Consider the following 24,333-nt stretch of genomic DNA (forward strand, 5'->3'; position numbering starts at 1 on the left):
AACAGCACTGGCCAGAGGTGCTCTGGTAAGACACAGCTGGCTGCAGGACGAAGTGACCTGTAAGGCCTACCAAACACAAGGACACTCCAGTCTCAGCACAGGAAGGGGGGATCCCTGCCAAGTCTGGCTGCCAAACAGATCTCAGGTCCCCCAGCTGACAAGACTGGAGCACACAGAAGTGCAGAGTCAAGAGGGTCAAAGTCTCAACTAGTTGGGCACACCTCTACTCCATGATTTGTCCATACACATGTTTACAGTGGTAAAGAAATCACGAAGCCTCAGTTCTGGAACAACACAAACATTATTTACTTGGTAAGCAATGATCAAAGATCTTGTCTAACGTAAATGATACAAAATGAATAAGGAGGTCCCCCATACATCACTGCTGGGATTATTTAAACTAAACCATACAAAATGGCTTCTTCCACACAAGGACAAGCTTTGCACTAACATTTCTCGAAAACCAATTACATCTCCAGCTCTAGCCTCAGTTTAAGAAGTTTAAAAAAAAAAAAAAAAAAAACCTTTCCTATGTCAAAGCCAAGGTAAAAGGGGAGTTGGGTACAAGACACCCTCTATCCAGAGCCCCTGGAATACAAAGAGCTCTAGAAGCCAGTGGGTGTGAGCACATTTAAGTCACGGGGTTTGAGATTATGGGTCCTTGGTGGTGGTTTCTTCCCTTCCATCACTGGGATGTCCATCTTGGGTGGCTTGAAGGTTGCTGGATCTTCAGCCATTCGGGTGGCCTGAACACGGATCAGTTCCATCGGAGAAGGCTTCTCGGCTCCTCTGTAAGCCTGGGTGGCAAAACCTCCTACAGAAGTAAACCAAAAAGCAAATTATTTCAAAATTAGTAGGCAGCCCCCAATATACATGGTAAAATGCCACCCACATGGGTTTGTTTTTTGTTTTTTTTTGAAGGAGCAGTCTTACCTGAATCAGACTTCTGGAGGGATCTTGGTCCAAAGAGGCTCCATTTATCTGCCAAGTTTCTGTCCTTGTCCCCACTGGCAGAATCCATGGTGCCAGGATTTGGGCCAGGCAAGGCTGTGGAAGGACCAGAAGTGAACCAGCCTCTGGAAGGGAAAGAATAAAGCATATCCTTATATCCCCTTCCTATGCCTCTAGAAGTATCTCATGCCAAGAGACTGGAACTGCCAACTCCCCCTTCTCCCTCTGAAACCACAGGCTTAAACTCCAATTCTGTACGCAGCACTAGCTTTTCTAGAAGCACACTGCAGCTCGGCAGGCTCACCGGAAGGGCTCACCTGGACTTTTGCTTAGGGGAGGAGTGGGGGCTGCTGCTTGGGGTGGACTGGGCTGAGGCCGGCTGCTTCTCTTCTCTAGTTATCTCTCCACTCTGTAGCTTTAGTTTCTGTTCAGATGGGTAAGAAAAGAAACTTCTTTAAAATGAGAGCAAATATAAAATAGCTAGTCTGGGTATAAATAACTTGATTCACACTTTAACACCAGGCAAAAGGAAACACATTAGTAGGTAGAATAATTTTGGATTATAGAACAGATACTCTTTTGATTTTGCCGTACTAGACAAAATTCCCCTCTTTAAGAAAATCTATTCATTCTACAACATATCTCAAACAGCTCTGCGCTAAATACCACACTAGAGCTTTTACTTTTGGAGAAGTAATTTTCCCACTTATTTGCCCAGTAAGCGGAAGAACCAGAACTCAAGCTGGAGGCCTTGTAGGCCTTTTAAGTAGGGCCTTGAACTCTTAGGCTGCTTCTCCCACCAGCTACAAGCCCTGCCCTCCCCAGTGTCTCAAAGCCAAGACTCAGGCATGCTATTCCTCTCCAGCTAAATGCTTTCTCTGTGGCACCTGTCCCCTTCTCTCCCTTTTCCCTCCCACGGCCAGTCACTCTGGGTGCCCGGGGCATTGTAAACACACCTCTAACATATAGACTAGCTGTCTAGGAAGGGAGAGACAAGTCTACTTCTCAGTTCTTCTAGGTCAGGGCCCCTCCACTGTCTCTGTGCTCCATGTCTAGTGAGCCCAAGCTACATTACAAACAAATGAGCATGTCTAAATGTTCTCACTCACCGTATCAATTTATGTAAGCTGGCATTTCAGCCATCCTCAAGTTCTACTCATGTGGCCAAGATGCAGAAAATGGGCCAAAGTCAACTCTACCATTCTACAGAGTGAACTGCTCAATTGAGGAATTCTGACTCACACCTATCCTGGGAAGTTCTCAAAGACTGACAGTGCCCCTCTCCGGAAGTATCTGTCTTGTCTGAGAGATTAAGCTGGTCACCAACCCAACCTTGATCCCCTACAGCAGTGGTTTTTACACTTAGAATGCAAAGAATCATGTGAATTGCAAACAATCCACAATGTCTCATATCCTTGCCCACGGGCCACCAGATCTATATTACTGTATATCCTTCTATATATTGTGTATCATGATCCCCCTCGTGAGCCCCTTCAGGAGCCAGATTCTCAGACAACTTTCGAATATGGAGGGAAAAAACCACCAGGAAATAGGGAATCAGGAGACTTGAGTTCTAGTACTGTGACTGGTTAACTATACAACCTTGGACCTGTCTCTGCATTTATAAGACATAGAAAAATAGTATCTCCCTCCAAGGATTAGTACAAAGATTAAGTGAACACAACTGCCTCATAGGTCATAAGGCACTATTAAGTACCAACTGGTATTCCCCGACAGAAAATCCCTTGAAACTCATTCATACGACTGTTCAGTCATCATTAACCTTATCAAAAATTATTCTTCACTCGGTTACCATTTTAGAAATGAAAAGGCAGAAACATTTCAATTCTACATTTGATTTTAATTTTGCAAAAAGGAAACACAGAGCACGATGTTCCTTTCCTGCTGAAGTGTTACCTCTGTTAAGACTGCCCAATTCTCCTCTCCCTCAAAGTCGGTCACTCTGGTACACAGAGTACCTGCTTCGTTGTTCATAACGTGCTCACACACATCACATGTGTAAGCTCAGAGTCTCAGCTGCTCCTCCTAACCATAAAGAAACAAGGCGGATACCCCCACTTTATAGACGGATAAGCAGAAACCGCCAGGCTAACAGCTCTGGAGCTTTCAACCAGAAAGCGCCACCAGGGTGGGACTACCCAGCACTGAACTGCTCGCCCGGTTCTTTCCACTGCTCTCCACGACGCCCAGCTAAATGAGCCGGTAACGTCTAAGCCACAGCCACATCTCAAGCTATGAATGGAGAGGGCTTTTTTAAAGTTCCTAAGAAACAAGCTTACGTGGAGCGCTTCTGCCACTCGAAGGTACTTGGTCTCCTCGGTGGTAAGGCCCTTGTGGGGTGTGTAGCCAGCATCGCTCAGCCCTGCCTGCTGCTCAAAACGCTGAATGCTCTCCTGGGTCTGTTCTGGGAACAGAGGAGATGACAGTCATGCCCGCCCCCCTCTCCCCCCGCAAACTGGGGGGTTCAACACGGACATCCACTCTCCTCCCCAGACGCAAGAGACCACACTGACCATCTGAGGAAGAGGGGTCCCCCAGACAAGCACCACAGCAGTAATGCTGAACCTCATACGAAAGGTCTCTAACGAGAAGGAAGCCTTCCCTCACACCGAGCTAAGAATAGGTTACTCCCAAAGGGAGTGTCGGATAACCTCCAGGGAACATTTTTTTTGTATTTCGAAACGCAACATGGAGGAGGCGGCTGACATTCAGAAAAGTGCAAGTTCTCCAAGCGTAAAGCTTCCTCAGACAGACTCACCACCCTCGTCATCCATGCACAGACTTCCACCAAAGAGAAACAGGCCACTTCTAGGCTGGACGGCACCAACATACCAATTAGACCCAAGCCACAGAGACCATGCCTTGAACTAGCCAAGGCCTACAGACCCCACGTTGCCCATGTATGAGATCTGCCGGCACGGTGCCTGGCATAACAGACGGGCCGAACTCAGTGGTAGGTCCGTCTGACCTGACATCTCCTCAGTAAGTCAGTTATACCGTGGAATAACTGACAGCTTCAACTGCACCCCCACTACATACTACTCCCCTTCATCCAGGAATGTGGCAGCTGTGGACCAAAAGCCTAGACACCAGATGTCCTTGATGACTTAGTCATTCCCCTTCTAAGGAACGATTTTATTATCATTAGAAATAGAAGCAAAGAAAAAAAATGCATAAAGATGTTTTCCAGTCTTCCCAGGTAGCCTACCTGAAAATGTAAAAAGCGGGATTTACTGAATACCAGGATTTTAAATGCAGTTATTGTTTGTTTGTTTAATTTAAGACTAGAGCAACAAAGTTCATGGCAGTATCAGTTAAGAAAAATAGAACGGTACGTCTGCTCTACCTGTGATTATATAAAAATATGCTTAAAAGTGGAAGTGACTAGACCAGCTAAGGATGTGAGTGACACGGCACACTGGGGCTGTTACAACATTCCATACTGCTGATGAGCAGTCTTCTCCATGGAGAAGTTAATGCTGGGCTAAAAGAGCACTGCTAAGCTCTCGAACACCGCCACAGTATGTTCTCAAGCTGGCAAACTACAAGCGGTATTTGCTGATTCAAACGGTGCCTTTATGTGTGAATAAAAACAGAGTCCGAGTAAGAGTTTGGACTTTTGGTTCTTAGGTGAATTTTCCAGGAACTGCCCAAGACAGGCTGATGCCCTCCCGGAGCAGATAAACAAGAGCTTCCGACTTCAAAACTGAGCCAACCAAAGAACCTCTCTGTGCTCTGCAGAGCTCTGTATCTAATAGGTGGTGAACTCCCCACAGCATCCAGAAGGGCCCTCCAGACCCGACAAGCTCATTTACCTTGTTACAAGGTTTTAAAAGAGAAGAAAAAAAAGAAAAAGAAAAGCAACCTCTCGTTTTCTGGTCTCATTAGAACCGCAAACCACATTCTGAAAGCTAAAGATGCTTGAGACACCAAACTAGCCTCAGGTCCAGGAAGAGAAACAACTTTGAGCGTTTCAATTTAAAAAAAAAAGAAGAAAAAGAAGAAGAAGTGCAGGGCAGGTGGGAGATGCCTCGGTGTGTCACCTTCTCCAGGAGAGCCTGAGACAGTCACAGCAGCGGCTCCCAGCCACCGAGCACTGGGGCCATCTAAACCTCCCCTCAGCCTACCAGCCAGATTCCTCATTTCATGGACAGGGAAACAGTCTCAAGAGTTAAGTCAACTGCCCGATGCCACACTGACACATATGGGAAAATAAGACTGTCGTCAACAAAGCAGCAGGAGCGAACCTAAATTAACTGAGATGCTTCATATTTGGCAAATCTTCCACCTAAACGGATCCTCGACACCGGGGCGTCAGCAACCACGCGGACAAGTGCCAGGCAGTCAGGCCATGCCATGCTAAGGCACGGGAGGCTGCAGAATCCCGCACAGCCAGCTTGCAGGAAGCCCAAACCTTTCCCACCCCTACCGCATTCTATCCTGAGGATGCAAAGTGCTTACTTGTGATCAGAGAATTCATGATGACATGAGTCGCTTTAGCCTTCACCACAGGGGCTTTGTCCACACTGTCAGTGGCCGATGACAGGGTCATGGCAGGGGAGGAGACACTGGCCTCCCCTTCCTCCGTCTGTTCAAGAAAGGTAAGAGGGCGCTTGAGCAGGGCAGGGGAGTCACATAACCAGATTTACTCCTTTGGGGGAGAAGTTACTGAAATACCTTTCATCTGATACGTAAGGAAATATGTGAAAGCGGGCTGGTTGTCTCCACCCAATTACATAGGTATTATCCATAGTGACAACACACAAAGACATTACATGCATAGTGTGAATTTGTAAAAGTGGGAAAGCCAGAATTTGAAACACTGAGGTCTACTACCTTCCCAGCCCCTGTCTGTCCAATATCCCATACTATTGTGTCCCTAGGAATGCAGAAGAAACACTTATTACTAAGCCCCGACCATGTACTAGGCACTATGCTGGCTTTTGCTTCATCACTGCATTTGTTCAGTGGTTCTCGAACTTTGCTGAGCATCAAAATCCCACAGGAGGACTTGTTAAACAGATGGCTGGACGCACCCCAGAGCTGATCTGGGCGGGCCAGGGGGTTGGCGGCTCAAGAAGTCACGTTTCTAGCAAATTCCCAGGTGATGCTAATGCTGCCAGTGCCCAAGACCACACTGTGATGCCCATGACTCTGCAGGTTCAAATGATGGTCTTAAAAAAAAAAAAAAAAATCTAAGTAGCTTCCAATCTCTCACACGAGAGAGCTAAAACCTAGCACCTTCTGTAATCTAAACACCAGACACCATGCTCAGGAGCAGCAGGGAGAAGAGAACTGTGTTCATTCTGTTCTCTGCTTCTACAAAGGAACCGAGGAGAAAGATGGTCCAAAAGGAGGACAGCAGAAGAAAGTACTGAAATGCCGCATCCCTGTTACAAAACAGGATTTACATCTTTTAGCTGTAACCCTGCTCCAGTAAAAGGGATCTCTGTTTTCTTACTTGGAGCGTGGCTGACGGTTTGGACACCGATAGGACAAACGAGAGAATGCGTGCAGTGAGTCAAGCCAAGCTTTCCTTTGAGAGAGCAGCTGCCCCAGACTGTCAACTGCTCCAGCTGGGGCGCGCAAGAAAACTGGAAGCCCGTCCCCTGCCCAGTGGAGTAAGCAGCAGCCTTTCCAATGAAATGGGTGTGCCCCTTCAAAGCACGATCAGAAGCCATGCTGGGGGCGCCGGGGTGGCCGAGTCATCCGACTCCTGGTTTTGGCTCAGGTCATGATCTCAGGGTCGTGAGATCGAACCCCAAGTCGAGCTCCATCAGCACTGAGTCTGCTTGAAAGACGCTCTCCCTTTGCCCCTCCCCCCACTTGAGCCGCACCCCACCCCGCCCCCCGGCCCCAAATAAATAAAATCTTTGAAAAAAAGAAGCCATGCTTGTTTTCTGCCTTTGTCCCTGGAATCCGCTGCTCTGGCCTCAGAGCCAGGCTGCTGGGCCCTTTCTCCCTAGCACTGCCTGTACTTTCTACACTAAATGTTTTCTCTTCAACAAATGACTGGGTCAGATTTCAGTAGATAACTGACCCAGGGAACTGCCCCCGCCCAGAGCTGTAGGGGATGCTTTCATAAAAGCAGCTCCCTATTTGAGGGCTTCATGGCAGGGGAGGGGGGCCCTCACTGGAAAGGAAGGAATAAATATAGTTCTACCAAGTGAAAGTTAAGCAAGGAGCCAGGAGTCACACTATCAGCTACACACCCAATGTGTCAAGTCTTTTAATGCTCTTCTATGTAATCCCCACAACACCTCCATGATATAAAATATTCTCATCTCTCAGATGGGAGACACTGGGACTCAGGAGTGAAGCAGTGTTCCCAAGGTCATTGCTAGTACATAGTCCCTTAGGGGATTCACACCCAGGTCGGCTTCAGCAGCTGCTTGCAGTGCACTTCCTGCCCCACCCTAGGCTGTCACAGGGCTCAAGTTCAGTGAAACTAGCTGCAGGTTAAATGGCCTCACCCAAATTTGGCAGGCCTAGTTTATTTGGGCATGCTCGGCAGCTGGAGAGTCAGAGGCGAGGGAGACACAGCCCCTGCAGTCAGGAAGCATGTCTGCTCCAAGCATGTGAGAACCTATGAAGCCAAACTGCACAAAAGGGCTGGAGAGCAGATCAAGGTGCAACTAGGGTGTCTGTGTGTGTGTGTGTGTGTGTGTGCGCGCGCGCCTGTCTGTGTCTGTCTGTCAGGTGGGCCTTAGGAAAGAGGCGCCCGAAAGAGAAGCTTTTACAGAGGATGGCAGTGGGAAGAGGCATCTGAGGCAGGAAGAACAGCATGAGGAAAAGCACAGCATGTGTTCAAAAAAGAGCCAATTTTTCCCCCAATCACCCAATGAACATTTTTGGGGGGGATCTACTTTATGCCAGGTCCTCTGCTAGATACTGCAGATGGGAGTACAAAATTGGCCATGGCCCCTGACCTCAAAAAGCTAATGGGAAGTGATAAAATAACATAGGGATTATGACAGGGGTCCGTGATACAGGGGAGAGCTCAAAGGGAAAGGTAGTAGTCTTATCGAGAGGATGGAGGAAAATCCTCACAGAAGAGATGTCTGAGCTAAGACTTAAAAGGATACCATTTATCAGGCAGCTGGAGTGGGAAGAGGGGTGAGAGAACAGGATGCGGACTATAAACATTCCAGGCAATGAGCAGTGTGACATGACACAAAGACTTAGAGGCGTAAGATCCTCAGTAAGTGCATGAAATCTTAAATAATTCGCATGGTTGGATCACGGGGCAGGGGGATGACACAGAAGAGTCTCAGGTAGAAGACATAGCCATTCTCTGGGGCGCCTGGGTGGCTCAGTCGGTTAAGTAGCTGCCTTCAGCTCAGGTCATGATCCCAGGGTCCTGGGGTCGAGCCTCGCATCAGGTTCCCTGCTCAGCGGAGAGCCTGCTTCTCCCTCTCCCTCTGCTCTGCCTACTTGTGCTCTCTCTCTCTATCTCTCTGTCAAATAAATAAAATCTTAAAAAAAAAAAAAAGGAGGGCGCCTGGGTGGCTCAGTTGGTTAAGCGACTGCCTTCAGCTCAGGTCATGATCCTGGAGTCCCAGGATCGAGTCCCACATCGGGCTCCCTGCTCAGCAGAGAGTCTGCTTCTCCCTCTGAGCATCCCTGCTCTCATGCTCTCTCTCTCATTCTCTCTCTCTCACATAAATAAGTAAAATCTTAAAAAAAAAAAAAAAAAAAAAAAAAAGACATAGCCATTCTAGTTTGAATTCACAAGGAAAAAAAGGTCCACCAACTCCAGCTGAGGCACTGAAAACATGCAAGGATTGGTGACTGCCCAATTCTATGGGGCCAGGAGCCACTGAAGGCTTCTGGAGCAGAGGAAGGAAAACGAAGAGGTTGGGCTTGCCAGAAGCAGTCAGTGGAGTCAGATACCTTGGCGAGGTGCTGATACTTGCGCTCTGGAATCACTGGCTTCCAGGGGATGCTGCCCATGTCCGATGGAGGAGGAGTCATGGGTGTAGGGTCCTCGAGGGCATCATCATAGCTGAATGCCCGGCGGTACATCCCGATGGGCAGGGACATCTTGCCTAGAGGCCCACTAGGCTCAAGAGCTAAGAACAGAGATACCTGTCAGGATGGGTTCAGCAGTGGAACATGCTAGTATCTTTAAATTCATCTCTAGACAGGAAAGCTCTCACTCTTATTCTGGGACAGAGCAACAGCTCGTTCTGGAATAGCTAATCCACTCAAGGAAAAATAATAGTACTAAGTCCTTTCTTTACACCTTACACTTTGAATTCTCCATTTTACCCATTCAGAAGCCCTAATCCACTTTTATGGAGTAGAAAAAACAAAGTTCAATTTAAATTTACTTGAGCAAGCTCATACAACTTCAAAGTACAGTTTAGAATCCAAATCCAAACCTATCTGATTTCAAAGCTATGTTCTTTATGCCACAGAAGCTACCCCACAGCAATGCCACGGCTCTCAACTCATGCAGGACTGAAGATATGAAGTTCTTGCTCCCGTTTTATAGATAAGGAAACTAAGGCCTAGAGGTAAAGTGATTTGCCAAAGCTCATACAGAAAGTAGCCAGCTGGAGGGGCGCCTGGGTGGCTCAGTCGGTTAAACGACTGCCTTCGGCTCGGGTCATGCTGCCAGGGTCCTGGGATCGAGCCCCACATCGGGCTCCCTGCTCAGCAGAGAGCCCGCTTCTCCCTCGCCCTCTGTCTGCAGCTCTGCCTACTTATGCTCTCTCTCTATCTCTGTTAAATAAATAAATTTTTTAAAAATCTTAAAAAAAAAAAAAAAAAGTAGCCAGCTGGGGCTCAACTGCAAATCTTCTGCCTTCCTACCTAACTTTACCAAAAGAAAACCAACAGTGCTATTACAAGAAATATTTAAAACAATTTGCTATCCAGTGTCACCTCTAGTTTCGAGCACTCTGTATGACTTAAACAGCAGAGCCAATTTCCATCACAGAAATTGCTGACAACCACTCATAGAACACTGCCAGTCGATCCTGCCATTCCTGTTCACTGGAATGGACTGGTGGAATGGCCCACTGTGACGCAGGCACCCTATTTCAAGGGCACTCTCAGTTCTGCCAGACCAGGGAGCAAAGTTTATTTTGTTTGTCTGCTAATCCTTTCACAGCAGAACTGATGCCCAGATCCTGCCTTCAGCAGGATGTTTTCCTGCTTAAAATTATATCGTAACTCTCTAAGACATCAACTTCAATGGCAATAAATCCCAAACCAGCAAAGACACTTCATTTAAACAGAAAGGAGAACAAGCAGCTATCATTTTTATTACTATTAATAATTACTAACAAATCCACAGAAATAAAGAATTGGTGGTTGCCAGAGACTGGGATGGGACAGAGGAGGAGTCACTGCTAATGGGTACAAGGTTTTCCTTTTGGGGTGATGCAGTGTTCTGGAATTAGATGGTGGTGATGGCTGTACAACCATGTGAATATACTAAACACCACTAAATGGTTCACTTTAAATGGGAATTTTATGATATGTGTATTCTCTCAATTAAAACAAACATATAAGCAAATAATGATTACCAAATACCCTTCCTTGCTGGGCAGCTATATCCCTCATCTTACCTGACCCTCATTAGGCAGATATTCTTCCCATTTTCTAGCTCAGGAAACTGAGGCATAGGTCTTAAGTGACACCCAGCTAGCAAGGTGGGGACTGCATAACAGATCTAAGCCAGTGTTCACACTTTACATGCAACACTCCATGCTCCCCACGCTACAAAGCTTTAACCTTATGGGCGCAACCCTATGGCCCAGATGGTTACAGGGAGTTTATGGTAATCACAGCAACAGTGGAAGACAAACTAAAACACAAACTGATGATGTTAGAGACCAGAGATGGATACACATCAGGAGACATGGGGGAAACTCCTCTATTAATCCACTTAATTTGGAACAATTTCAAAACATCTTAGGGGCGCCTGGGTGGCTCAGATGGTTAAGCATCTGCCTTTGGCTCAGGTCATGATTCCAGGGCCCTGGGATCGAGCCCACATCGGGCTCCTGGCTCAGCAGGGAGCCTGCTTCTCCTTCTCCCTCTGCCTCTCTCCCTGCTCATGCTCTCTCTCTCTGTATCTCTGTGTCTCAAATGAATAAATAAAATCTTTAAAAAAAAAAAAAATCTTAAAGACTCCTCCCAGCAGCCATCCCAATAGCCCTCCTAAAAATAATAAAGTCAGCTAAAATTCTGTAGGAAATATACTCCTACAGAGAGAGACCAAAAAATTGTCTGTGCAGTAAATATATATTCATCACTAACTTTTAACTCACATTTTCACATATGTTATTCTTAATCTTCACAGCAACCTTGAGAGACAGGCACTATCTGACTGAGAATCAAAATCTGAGTGATTCAGATTTGATTAAAAATCACTGGCCCTTCCCACTAAAACAGTCCTGGGAGGGATCAATGACTTTAGTAACCCAGAAAGTATTGCCCTACACAGGCCCAGGATTCATTAAACGTTGCTGTGAGCATTTTCCTAACCGCCCAAGTTTAATCTACCTTTAAATCAGGCCAGTGCCTTTTTGCCCAGACCTCCATTCTGCCCACCCCCAATCCCCTCCAAAAAGGGGAATAAGTACAATCGTTTGGTACATATTACAAGAACCAAACAACTTATTCTGAATTCTTATTTGATATCTGTAGGAAAGTGACAAATTTGGCATACCTTTAAGTATGAAATGACTGTTCTCTTTCAATTTAGGGTTTGGGTTCATACCCTGGCTGGGTGGTTAATAAGGTAATATTTAAATGATGCCAATCTATTAAGTTTAAATACTTGCCTGGTGGCAGAAAGTAACCATTAATATATGGTTGAGAAGAAAAGTGGTTTCTATTTAGCTTAAAACACTAAGGGCAAAGCAAGACTTTATCAAAAAGAATTAAGTTTACCAGGCACTTCTGGTTGTCTCGAAGCCATTGAAAGACTGGGATCCAGATGCTTTTTCTATATAGAATTCGGAGCTGAGTCCCTGCCACCTAATAAAAATAACAAAGGGCATTTTCTTACAGTGAACACCAAAGAATAGCTCCAGTGCTGTTCTTCTGACAGGCACACAGAGTTTTATGGCTTGTTTACAAGGCTGAGGCACACATAAAAGAGCCAATGGGTGACAAACATGCCAACGGAAATTAAAAAAAAATTTTTTTAAGGAGAAAGTCAAAGGTCTCACCTGTGGCTGATCTTAACACCTGTGATGTGACAAAGACACTATATGTGGTGAAAAGGTCACCTTACCCGAGTGAGATGATGTGACGATTATGCTGACAGACAGGTATTAATGAGGAACATTGTCCAGCTGCTGCAAATGAGCAAATCTGCTTGGGAAGAGTCCGTCCATTTCAGAGGTTCTAAGAATAACAAACAACCAGCATTGGTATAGCCCTTCAGAGTCTGCCAAACACCTTCCTGTACCTTCATGTATTCTCCACAACCTTGCAAGAGTGATTATACACATCATTTTTAAGTAAGTTAGGACTTACTTAACCAACAGCAACGGGCTATATACCATAATGGGTAAACTCATTCTTTGTTGCTAACACTAATACTCCTAAGGGTTTTATACAACACTTATCTTGCATTTTAACCCTGCAGCAACTCTGCAAAGCCCACATTATTTATCCCCTAAAATTTTAAAAGAAGGAAACTAAAAATCAGGAGATGTTTATGTGAGTTGTCCAAGGTCACAGACAAGTGGCCGGATCTGCAAGGCAGGTAGTTCCACCCCCATTTTCAGGGGAATTAAAACAAAACCCTGAAAAGGCCAAGTTATTTGCTTTTCAACTTGCTACACTGCCCCTCTACCTGATTAAGTTCAGGGGACAAACTAGTCAGTTCTTCATTAAAGAGCATCGAAGAAACCAAAGTTCAGCCATCCTCCGGGTCCAGGAAGCATTCAGACCCACATACATCCTTTCCACTTCCCCTTCCCTTTCCCTGTTCCCACTCCCCCCGCAGAGCTCACGCAGCTCCTTCACAGGATACGGAACAAAGCCACCAGGATTTGAAAGGCCAGGTCTGACCCAACCCCTCCCGCCCCGCGAGACTAAGAAAAAGGAGATTAAGGCCGGGGCCGGGCACAAGCCGAAGGTCCTCCGAGGGCCGGGCAAGGCGGAGGCGTGGGGGTGAGGGCGAGGAACGAGGGTCACGGCCTAGGCCAGTCTGAGGAAGCCGAGGCGAGGCCCGGTGCGGGGGACGCAGAGGGACCATCAGAGAGAAGTCCCACTGGGAGACTCCAGATGGTGGGGCAAGAGAGGCAAGGCGCGGTCGGGCCGAGCTCTGCGCCTGGGGAGGGGAGAAGGGAGAGGGACCGAGAGGCCCCGGGTCAGCGCCTTGGTGGAGGGGCCAGAGGCGCGCCCCTTCGGATGCGCGAAGGACGCAGCCCCAAGGAGGTCCAGGCCCGGTCCGTCTGTTACCTGTTCTTCCGCCCCCGCCCGAGCTCCAGCACTAAAGAGGCTCTGAGGACCCACGTCTCACGAGACGCCGTGGCGCAGTAGGGACCCAAGCCATGATGTGAGCGGCGTTATGCCCGTGGCGACACCTAAGGCCGCAGGTACCAACGAGGGAACACTGGCCGCCGGGTCGGCCGGCCGGCAGCCTTCCCGCAAAGCCTTCCGAGGTCTCGTCACAGCACGCGAGACTTGGCCCGAGAGGCCCTCGGGGCATGCTGGGAGCTGTAGTCCAAGGTCGGGAAGGCTCCAGGACTTTACGCGCAGGGTGAGTTGGGGGACCACAGTCCCGAGTGTAGAACCAGCCATCTCCCTGAGGAAAAGCTCCCCTTTACCACCATCCTGTGCCTTGGTCTGTGACAGGCTGAGGAAGATGGAGACAGCACTGCAAAGTGACACCCTCAAACTCGTTTCGCGGAGGGGAAGTTGGGGCCCAGAGAGATGAGAAATCACTTGACTAATAAGAGGTGAAGTGAGCAGGCACCCCCTTCCAGAAACAGCTGGGTTAGGCAGGGTTCATACTAACAGCACAACCGAGGAGCACCTGCTCTCCCCTCGGTCCTAATATAATTTCCCTTTCACACTAAGGAAAGTGACACTTGGAAAAGTGCCTGCTCAAATGTCACATTCTGAAGGAACACTTCTTTTTTTTTTTTTTTTGCCCCTAAGGGGTTTACAAATATGACAAAACAGCAAAGTTGAGGAAGTAAAAGAAGATGAAAAAAGAAATCTATCCCCGTTTCTACCCCACGTCCAAAGCTTGCCATCAAGGCTCATCTCAGGGGGCCTCTGAGGACTGATCTCACATTTAGATTCTGCATGTGACATGTGCTGGGCCTACTGGCAGGCCCCACAGGCTTCACTCCTGCAACTTTAAACTTTGTGTGCCATTACCAACCCACGGTGCTTGAGCGCGCCATGAATTCATGTCTTTTATGAATTCTAGAATTAGCTTATGAAAAGCACAATTACACTGCGGTGTGATTTTTGTGTGTGTTAAAAGTGTTACTTTGGGGGCGCTTGCGTGGCTCAGTGGGTTAAGCAGCCAAGTCTGGATTTGGATCAGGTCCTAATCTCAGGGTTGTGGGATGGAGCCTCATATCTGCTCTGCTATGAGCACAGAGTCTGCTTGTCCGTCTGCCTCTGTTCCTCCCACCCCCTCGCTGACACCTTGCCCTCCTCCACAAAAGGATAGGCTACGCGGCACATTTCAGTCAAGGGGGAGAAACAGGACTTTGCACCCTTATATAAATGATAAGCATCAGCTTGTTTTTATCACCAAATGAAACTGAAGTCTTTCCTGACTCTGACTAAAACAACTTTATCCCTGACTTTAATAGTACAAATTTCTGAACCTATGGCATTATGTTGATCATCATCATGTAAGAAAATTGCCGTTTCCCACAAAAAACAGACTAAACTTTTAACCTTCACGATCTTATGGTGTTTTCCCCTTTAAATGGGTGTTGTATTTTTTACTGAGGAGCAAATTATTTTAAAGCCTGGTGTCCCTTAGAAGACTTCTTTGCAAGTAAACCACTTTTTGAAAGGGTCTGGTTGCATAGCCGAGAATTCAGTCAAAACTGAATCCACAAGGCCCAAGAAGGGTACGTTTTGAGCTGTTTGAACTCAGGCCATCTTTTGCAGCTTCCGGGGCGGATTTCTTGTAGCTTTTTTTCCTTGTGCTTTTTTCTGACTCTAGTTTTGGTTCATAGCCAAGCCTGCTTCCAGTTCTATGCACAGCCACTTTATTTCCCCAGGGGTGGCAGCATCATTGGGAAGTTGGTGCTTGAGGTCTGACTGTATGGTTAAGTGCTGAGGGGCAGACAATAGTCAAGGGTCCCTGTATGTGACCGAATCTGGTTGCCTTTTAATGTACGTTTATAACATACACTTACTATGAAACTAATATTCTAAGTGCTTTTGTCTCCGAATTGCCTTTTTGCACTTAACTTAGGCATTTCATACTTTAACAAATTTGGAGCCTTAAAAATTGGAATTGACCAGGATCTCTCTTGCATCCACCGTGGATGCCCCAAAGCATCCTACATTCCTACTTCGTGGGGGAGGAGGCAGGCAGCAGGACGGAATTCTGCCTGCCTGCCTGCCTGCCTGCCTGCCTGCCTTTCTCTGGACATCTGCCCTCTCTGGCCAGTCCAAGCCGTCAGAAAGGCCCACTCCTTAGACAGACTTGCCAACATTCTCAGTGACACATCAGCAGACAGGAACTTGTTTACTGAGAAGGGAGCAAGTGGGGCATTTGCATTTCTGGGGTTTCTAGACTGGGAGTTCAATCTGGAAGCCTGCCCCACATAGCATCATGGATGAGGCATTCTCATTGCCCACTCAGCAGCAGAGAAAACTAACACTCTCAAGGGGACCCTGGCAAAGATACCTCAGCCAGGAAAAGGCAGAGTTGAAATTCAAGCCCAGGGCTGAATGCCCTGCTGATAGTTTGGCTGCAGGCTGTCCTTGGCCTCAGCTCCTCCACTTTTAATGTCCCAGGGACAAGAGAGTTAAGGCACAGTCCCGCAGAGAAAAAAACTAGAAGTAACATCTCCCTCTAGTGGTGAGGGGGAAAGATTTCACTGAAGAGATAATTAAAGGAGGTTGGGTCAACTGTCCGATGGTCCTTAGAGACCAGCTTCTCCAGCCTGATATTACAGGTGGCACAACTAGGTACAGAGAATAGAAGGAACCAGGCCAATGTCACACAGTTAGTCTTGGGGAAGTTAATTAAATAGAACATGTGTTCTTGTGTCTTGGCATGATGCTCAGGGCTTGGGATACACTGGGGAGGATGTGCTCGCTTCGGCAGCACATATATTAAAATTGGAACGATACAGGAGAGATTAGTATGGCCCTTGCACAAGGGATACATTGGGAAGGAGGACACAGTCCCTGATAGTTATGAGCTGAATTGTGCCCTCCCAAAAGTCGTATGTTGAAGTCCCAAACCCCAGTGACTCAGAACAGAACAGTACTTGGAGATAAAGTCTTTAAAGGATAATTACATTAAAATAAGGCTGGTGTCCTTGTAAGGAGAGGAAGAAACCCCAGGGTTGCACACACACATAGATGAAAGGCCATGTGAGGACACAGTGAGAAGGCAATTAACTGCAAGCCTGAGAGAGAGGACTCAAAAGAAACCAAACCTACCACCATCTTGATCTTAGACTTCTAGCCTCCAGAACTGTGAGAAAATATATTTCTGCTGTTTAAACCACCCAGTCTATGCTGCTTTTTATGGCAACTCTAGCAAACTAACATGAGGAAACAATGACTGATTATGAATAACTACATATCAAATGTCATGAAGCAATAGCACCAGGTGCTATGTAATAGAAGGACTGACTCTGGAAGGTCAGGGGAGGCTGCCCAGAGAAGTAAAAGTTATAGCGGCAAATAAGTAGGTGGGAGAGGGTGCTCCGAGTGGGGCACGAAGGTAAGAGCAAAGACCCAAAGGTAGGAGAAAGCTTGTGTCTGAAGAATTGCGAGGAAGTAGAGCTGGGGGTGGGGTCTTTGAGGTTGGCAGAGCCCCCATTTGGTTGGGCTTTACAGGCCAAGGTACAGAGTTCGGTCTTTGCCCTGAAAGCCAAGCGGGTAAGGGACCATCTCAAAGCAGATATAGTGTAAACGACTCTGATGTCAGCCTTTGGTGACAAAGGGAGGGGACAGTTAGAAAGGTTAGTTGCAATGGGCCCTGGTGTGATTTTGCTAGGCTAGGTTTGGTTAGGCTAGAATGGTTTATCTGGATGGCAGAAATCAGTGCATCTAAATGCAGTTGGGAAGAATCAAGCAGAGATGGAGGTGTGGAAGATGTGAGTGAGGGAGGGGTTAAGAGCCCTGAGGGGCAGGAAGGGGCACCTGGCATTCAATAAACTACCTAAGGCCTAGGAGCTTTTCAGGGACCTATAAAAAAAATCTGAGTGCTAAAAGTAAAATCATTGCCTCCAAAAATTTTTTTAAACCGTGAATAATCAAAATTAATGTTTAATTAAGTGCTGGCACAACAGATTATTATGTCAACTTCCTTTATGACAATATTTAATGTTCAAAATGGCATTTACATTTGAAAACGATTTGGGAGTTAGATTTCTCTTACCTTAAAATAAATCCCAAGTAGGTGGCTCAGTCTGTTGAGCTTCTGCCTTTGGCTCGGGTCATAATCCCAGGGTCCTGGGATCAAACCTCACATCAAGCCCCACCTCAGGCTCCCTGCTCAAGCGGGAGTCTGCTGCTCTCTCTCCCTCTGCCCCATGCGCTCTCTCTCTAGCTTGCACTCCCTCTCTCAAGTAAATAAATAAAATCCTTTAAAAAAAAATAAATAAATCCCACATAGCACCTTAGTGCTCCTAAAAAAAAACCCATAGCCAATCACAAATTAGGCAAACTACCTGCAGCTAAATAATTAAAGCAATTTTTTAAAAAAATTATTTAAGATTTTTACAGCAAAAATATATTATTTAATATAGGAAGTGAGTACATCTGAATATGTTTGGTATGGTACATGGTGGAGCCTTCTAAAGACAGACTAATGCCAGAGGAGATCTAAAAACCACCATGGGGGGTGGGGTGGGCCAGACTGTGTGACATACGAGGGACTGGCCCGGAAGAGGAAGAAGTTCTCAGGACATTTGGTGGAGGAAGATTGGCAAGCCCCACTCTGATGGCTTTTTTGTTGTCTGTGAAGTAGGAGATGAGGTTGTTTCTTCTGTCTGTGAGCCGAGAGGGGGAGGCACGGTGGTGGGCAAAGAGAGAGGAGCATGAAGAAGCTTTGAAATTGCTGTTTCAGAGAGTGGAAGAGTAGAAACTACCTGGAAAGTGCAGACGACCCAGTTGAGGGTGGTCACCAAAAGTCCATGTTTGTGCTGATCTGCCTTGTTGTGTGTCTCCTGAAACTCAATTTGGCAATCTGGAAGCAGGCCCAGAGAGGGGCTTGTTGGATTCACCCAGGGGTGGGGTTCAATAGAGTGGGCAGTATGAAGGGTCAAAGTATGGGAGGAAGTTGATATCTTTTGAGTGCCTACATCATGCACAGGGATAGACACTTTCACTCGCCTTACCTCAATCATAAGGATCATTATATCAGTTAGGATGCATTTAACTACAAGCAAGAGAAAAACTCAACAATGGCATAAGGATATGTGTTTGCTTACCAGAGAGTCTGGAAGAAAGTATACCTAGGATTGGCTGGGAAGCTCCATGATATCAAGGATCCAGATTCTTTCCTTCCCCCACTCTGCCCTCCATCAGCAAGTTAGGATTCCTTGCAGGCCTGCACCTCAGGTTTGCACTATGGCCACCCCAGCTCACAAAGCATGGCTTCCTTGCATGACAGCACTCACTAAAAGAAGAGAGAAAAATCTTTCCCAGAAAACTGGCAGTCCTCTACCTGTATCTCCTGGGCCAGAACTGAGCCAGATGCTTACACCTAAACTAACACTGACCAAGGGGAATTGGAAGGCTTCAGTTAGCTTGGTTTTATTTATTTTTTAAAGTTTTATTTATTTAAGTAATCTCTACAGCCCACGTGGGGCCTGAACTCATGACCCCAAGATCAAGAGTTGCATGCTCTTCTGACTGAGCCAGCGAGGTGCCCCTAGCTTAGTTTTAAATTATGACTCCTCCTGGGGGCTTGGCACATGCCAAATAAATACAACCGGAGTTCTGTTAGCAAGAAAAACAGAGAAATGTGTGTTGGGTAGGCCACCAACAGTGTCTGCCACAACCATTATCTTCCATTTTACAGTTGAAGAAAGAGGTTCAGGAAGGTTATGTAACATGATAAAGGTCATAGACCTAATAAGCGGTGGGTCCAGAATCTGAGCCCAGATCTTTCCAATACCACTATGCTGACTCCAAGACCAGTTTTCTTTCCATACAGCAATGGTTCCCAACCAGGATTTGAGGACATGAGGGGTCCCTGGAGGCAGTAAAGAGGTGGGAGGAGGGAGAGGAGGGAACCTCCTGGGTATTCACCTATCTCCAGGAACTTTACAGAAGTCACATGTTCCTAATGAGACCACAGAAACAGTTCCCAAACTGAATTTAATATTAAGAATCCAAACATAATCCAAGCAAGAACTATCAATAGATGCTAACTTGGGAAACAGGCTATTCAAGCAATGTCAAGTATCACCTCATAGACTACTTAGCAGTCAGAAAGGGGAAAGGGTATCTGGAAAATGGAGCAATGTGGTGGACACCACTTTTAACCAAGTGATCACATTAGCATCATCAGTACTAAAACAGGCTGATATTCATGTGCCCTTTGCTGTGATGCCCTTGCACATCTCACTCAAGTAACATCCCTGCCAAAAACATTTTAACGCAAATCTAATCATAAGGAAATAATCAGACAAATCCAAATTATGAACTGTCCACAAATGACACAAATGACCAACCCAGACTTTTCCAAAATGTCAGTGTCATAAAAGACCCGCTCCCCCAAAAAAGACTAAAACTGTTCTAATTTCAGGTATACCGAAGTGTCATAGCAGCTAAAAACCACACATGGTATTTGATTGAATCACAGCTTTTCTGTTTAAGAAAAGCTATATGGGGTAGCTGGGTGGCTCAGTAAGTTGAGTGCAGACTTGGTTTCAGCCAGGGTCCTGTCTCAGAGTCATGTGATCTAGCCCCAGGACAGGGTCTGCACTCAGCTCAGGGTCTGCTTGTCCCTCCCTCTCCCTGTTCCCCGCCCCACCCCCACCCCACACAGGTGCACACGCACACACTCTCCTTCCCTCTCTAAAATAAATAAATAAAATCTTTATTTTATTTTATTTTATTTTTTTAAAGATTTTATTTATTTATCTGAGAATGAGATAGAGAGAGAGCGAGCATGAGAAGGGGGAGGGTCAGAGGGAGAAGCAGACTCCCCGCCGAGCAAGGAGCCCGATGCGGGACTCGATCCCGGGACTCCAGGATCATGACCTGAGCCGAAGGCAGTCTCTCAACCAACTGAGCCACCCAGGCGCCCCTAAAATCTTTGTTTTAAAAAAAAAAAAAAACAGTTATAAAGGACAGTATTGAGGAAATTTGAATATTGGCTGTACATTAGACAATTGTGTTATATCAACATTAAAATTCCTGTGTTGATAGTGGTACTGTGGTTATGGAGGAGCATGTTCTTATTAGGAAACTTCTGACATATTTGGAGCTAAAATGCCGTGATGTTTGCAACTAATTTTCAAAGACTTTGTGTGTATCTGTGTGTTTATGTATGTGGGCGTATCTGAATATACATCCGAAGAAAGAGATAGATAAGCCAATAAGGCAAAATGTTAACAGTTCGTGAATCTAGATGAAGGATTTACAAGTGTTCACTAAACTATACTTCAATTTTCTTAAGTTTGGAATTTTTTGAAAGAAAAAAAATTGGGAAAAATCCAAATGTAAAGTGCTTCAGTCAGAATTCATTAGGTTAAAAGGAGAGAACTCAACTCCACCAGCTTAGCTCACAGAATCCTTCTTGAATACCTGACACCAGAACCTCAAATTTCGTCATCTTTCACGTTATCTTCATTCTCTTTGTGTCTGTAGGGAACATGAATGCTGACAGCTCTCCAGCTTTACGTCCGCCAAGAAGAGTATGGCTATTTCTCAAATCTTGAAAGCCTCACATGCTTGCCCTGGCTTAGGTCAGTGCTCCCTCCCACTGCAATCAATCACCTGTGCCCAGGGGCATGTTACGTTAGAAAATGTCAGCTTCTCTAGGAACCTCATGATTGGGATGGAAAAAGCATCCCTTAGGAAAAAGGGGAGGTGACAGAAAGAACGGTAGATGTCCGCACCCAGTAGATGCAATCAGTACCCACCCAACAAGGATTGATGAATACTGAAGGGACAGGAATTGTGCTGGGGGCTGGAGGCACAGCAATCACTCAGTCTCTGCCCTCAGGGACAGAGGAGACAGCCAATAACTGATACTCATCCAAATTGCTAATTAAACAAATGGGAAAAGGATATGACCAATCACAGAAGAAGAAAACTGAATGGTGACTATATAAAACATATAAAAAGTTCCTCATCCTCACTCCAAATGGGAAAAATACCAATAAACAAAGAGATATAAGTTCATTTCTGTCAGATTTACAAAAGATTTTAAGTTTGATAATACTATATGTTGGCAAAAATAGGGGGAAATAGAGACTCGATATGTTTTTAGAATGGATTATAAATTAGGACAACCATTTTGGAGAGCAAATTGGTAATATTAACTTTGAAGATGCACAAATAGAATGACTCAACAATTCCACTCCTCAGGATATACTTTATTTTATTTTGTTTAAAGACTTTTTAAAAAGATTTTATTTATTTATTGGAGAGAGAGAGAGAGAGAACGAGCAGGGGAAGGGTAGAGGAAGAGGGAGAAGCAGACTCCCTGCTGAGCAGGAAGCCCAGCACAGGGCTCCATCCCAGGACCCCGGGATCATGAGACAAAGGCAGATGCTTAACCAACTGAGCCACCCAGGCACACCTCCCCAGGATATACTTTAGAAAAGTTCTCACAAATGTGCTCAAGGAGATGCCTATAACAACCTTCACTGCATCACTGTGAGAGCAGAATGTGGTCAGCCTAAACATTTCAACAACAGAAGAATAAAAAAGTAAATTGTGATATATTCACCCAAGGGAATACTACACAACATTAGAAATGAACGAATTAGGTCTCCAGGTATCAATATGGTTCAAAAACATCATGTTGGGTTAAAAAAAGATAACAACAGGGTGCCTGGGTGACTCAGTTGGTTAAGCGACTGCCTTCGGCTCAGGTCATGATCCTGGAGTCCCAGGATCGAGTCCCACATCGGGCTCCTGCCCTGGGGAGTCTGCTTCTCCCTCTGACCCTACTGCCTCTTGTGCTCTCTCTCTCTCTCAATCTCTCAAATAAATAAAGTATTTATAAAAAAAAAAAAAAGGGGGGGGTGCCTGGGTGGCTCAGTCGTTAAGCGTCTGTCTTTGGCTCAGGTAATGATCCCAGGGTGCTGGGATCGAGCCCCGCATCGGGCTCTCTGCTCAGCGGGAAGCCTGCTTCTCCCTCTCCCACTCCCCCTGCTTGTGTTCCCTCTCTCCCTGTGTCTCTCTGTGTCAAATAAATAAAATCTTAAAAAAAAAAAAGGAGCTCCTGGGTGGCTCAGTTGGTTAAGCGTCTGCCTTCAGCTCAGGTCATGATCCTGGGGTCCTGGAATTGAGCCCCGTGTCAGGCTCCTTGCTCAGTGGGGAGCCTGCTTCTCCCTCTCCCTCTGCCTGCCGCTCCCCCTGCTTGTGCTCTCTCTTTCTCTGCCAAATAAATAAATAAAATCTAAAAAAAAATTAAATTAAAAAAAAAGATAACAGTATGTTACCTGTACAGGCCACTTTTTTTTAAAAGATTTTATTTATTTATTTATTTTGAGAGATTGAGATCACGCAAGCCCGAGTGCTGGTTGAAAGTCAGAGGGAGAGAGAGAGAGGATCTCAAGCAGATTCTGCACTGAGCATGGAGCCCCATGTAGGGCCAATCCCATGACGCTGAGATCATGACCTGAGCCAAAATCAAGAGTCGGTCACTCAACCTACTGAGCCACCCAGGCACCCCTGTAGAGGCCACTTTTAGGCAACAGGTTTGAGCAATGGGAACATGAACAAGGCAGAAGGGCCCAGTGACCACCAAGCTGACACAAACAGGCTCATCAAGTGACCCACCTCAAAATAACCATAGGCCCTAACTGACCAATTACAACCAGGCACAGTTCCAAAGATTACAAAAAAAGGGAAAATTCCATACAGTCCCTTACTTCTTCACTCCACCCTGTAACTCTAGCCCCTCATGACCGCCTCATGGCAGTCTCTTCTTTGCTGTCCTGTCTGCTGCTCGCTTGCTGTGTATTCAGTAAACTTTTATCTCTTTTGTTCTGCCTTGGATGTATTCTTTCGCTGCCTGCACCGGCCACATCTGATCAGAATGTGCCACATATCATTTATGTATATTATTAAACCAAAACAAAGTTTTGAGATGTATGAATGGGAATGATACACATCAACTTGAGGATAATGGTTATCTCTGGAGATAGGAATAGCATCTTAGTTATGCTTGAAATTTTTCTAATAAAGAAGAATATGGCAAAATGCTAATTCTCGAGTTTTAGTCAATACATGGGTATCTGAACATGTTTTTTGACATATTTAATAATCTTAAAGATTTTATTTTATTTATTTGACAGAGACAGACAGAGAGAGAGAGGGAACACAAGCAGGGGGAGAGGGAGAAGCAGTCTTCCTGCTGAGCAAGGAGCCCAATGCGGGGCTTGATCCCAGGACCCTGGGATCATGACTTGAGCCGAAGGCAGACGCTTAATGACTGAGCCACCCAGGCACCCCAACATATTTAATAATTTTAAAATTTAAAAACATTAAGAGCCGATTAATTAAAATGATGAACAACTCAAGAGCTCATCTACGTCTGTGAAAATGAAACCTCCTAAAATCCAACTGAGGACACATGTGAGAGACTTCAAAGCCAATCCCTTGAGTTTCCCTTCTTTTTTAGAAGAAAAGTTTGAAAAAAATGAGTGGACCTAGATTCCAGGGTCTGTATAGGGAGATACAATATACTAAGAGCATGGTTTTCAAGACACACAGACCTGGTTCAAATAGTAGCTGCCTCATATATTCACTATATGATTTTGGAGAAACCACCTCCTCTCTCAAGTTTATTTGCTCTTTTATGAGATGGAGATAAGCTGACCAGATGGCAGAGAGCACAAGCCAGCTCCAGATCGGGGGATACCTGAGAATCAAAGGGAAGCTGGCAAATCAGAGAGACCAGCCCCATGACCATCAGCTTTGGTGTGGACAATGGCAAAACCCAGAGCAGATGACGGAGCTCCAAGACGGGAATCAGGCCCT

General features: G+C 45.9%; 1 protein-coding gene and 1 non-coding gene across 4 annotated transcripts; one reads left to right on the forward strand and one right to left on the reverse strand.

The window, feature by feature from the left end:
• Nucleotides 1-282: 282 nt before the first annotated feature.
• KIAA1191 (KIAA1191 ortholog) lies at nt 283-13,626 on the reverse strand. Of its 3 annotated transcripts, XM_035014782.1 has the most exons (9): nt 13,405-13,626; nt 12,227-12,339; nt 11,881-11,967; nt 8,866-9,044; nt 5,434-5,560; nt 3,252-3,376; nt 1,269-1,375; nt 934-1,076; nt 283-814 (listed from the first exon to the last, which is right to left on the reverse strand). In XM_035014782.1, the coding sequence occupies exons 3-9, from the start codon at nt 11,906-11,908 to the stop codon at nt 606-608; spliced, it is 918 nt and encodes a 305-aa protein (XP_034870673.1). In that variant the 5' UTR covers nt 11,909-11,967; nt 12,227-12,339; nt 13,405-13,626; the 3' UTR covers nt 283-605. The 3 variants fall into 3 exon arrangements, with proteins under 3 accessions (XP_034870673.1, XP_034870682.1, XP_034870689.1); XM_035014791.1 differs by lacking the exon at nt 11,881-11,967 and having other exon boundaries at nt 13,405-13,617; XM_035014798.1 differs by lacking the exons at nt 8,866-9,044; nt 11,881-11,967 and having other exon boundaries at nt 13,405-13,618.
• Nucleotides 13,627-16,239: 2,613 nt separating this feature from the next.
• On the forward strand, nt 16,240-16,346 carry LOC118017702. The gene has a single exon (XR_004681216.1). It is a non-coding gene; the product is annotated as a U6 spliceosomal RNA (small nuclear RNA).
• The last annotated feature ends 7,987 nt before the right edge of the window (nt 16,347-24,333 follow it).

This window comes from Mirounga leonina, unplaced genomic scaffold, assembly GCF_011800145.1.
Source record: "Mirounga leonina isolate KUSES-001 unplaced genomic scaffold, KU_Mleo_1.0 Mir_104, whole genome shotgun sequence".
NCBI lineage: Eukaryota > Metazoa > Chordata > Mammalia > Carnivora > Phocidae > Mirounga > Mirounga leonina.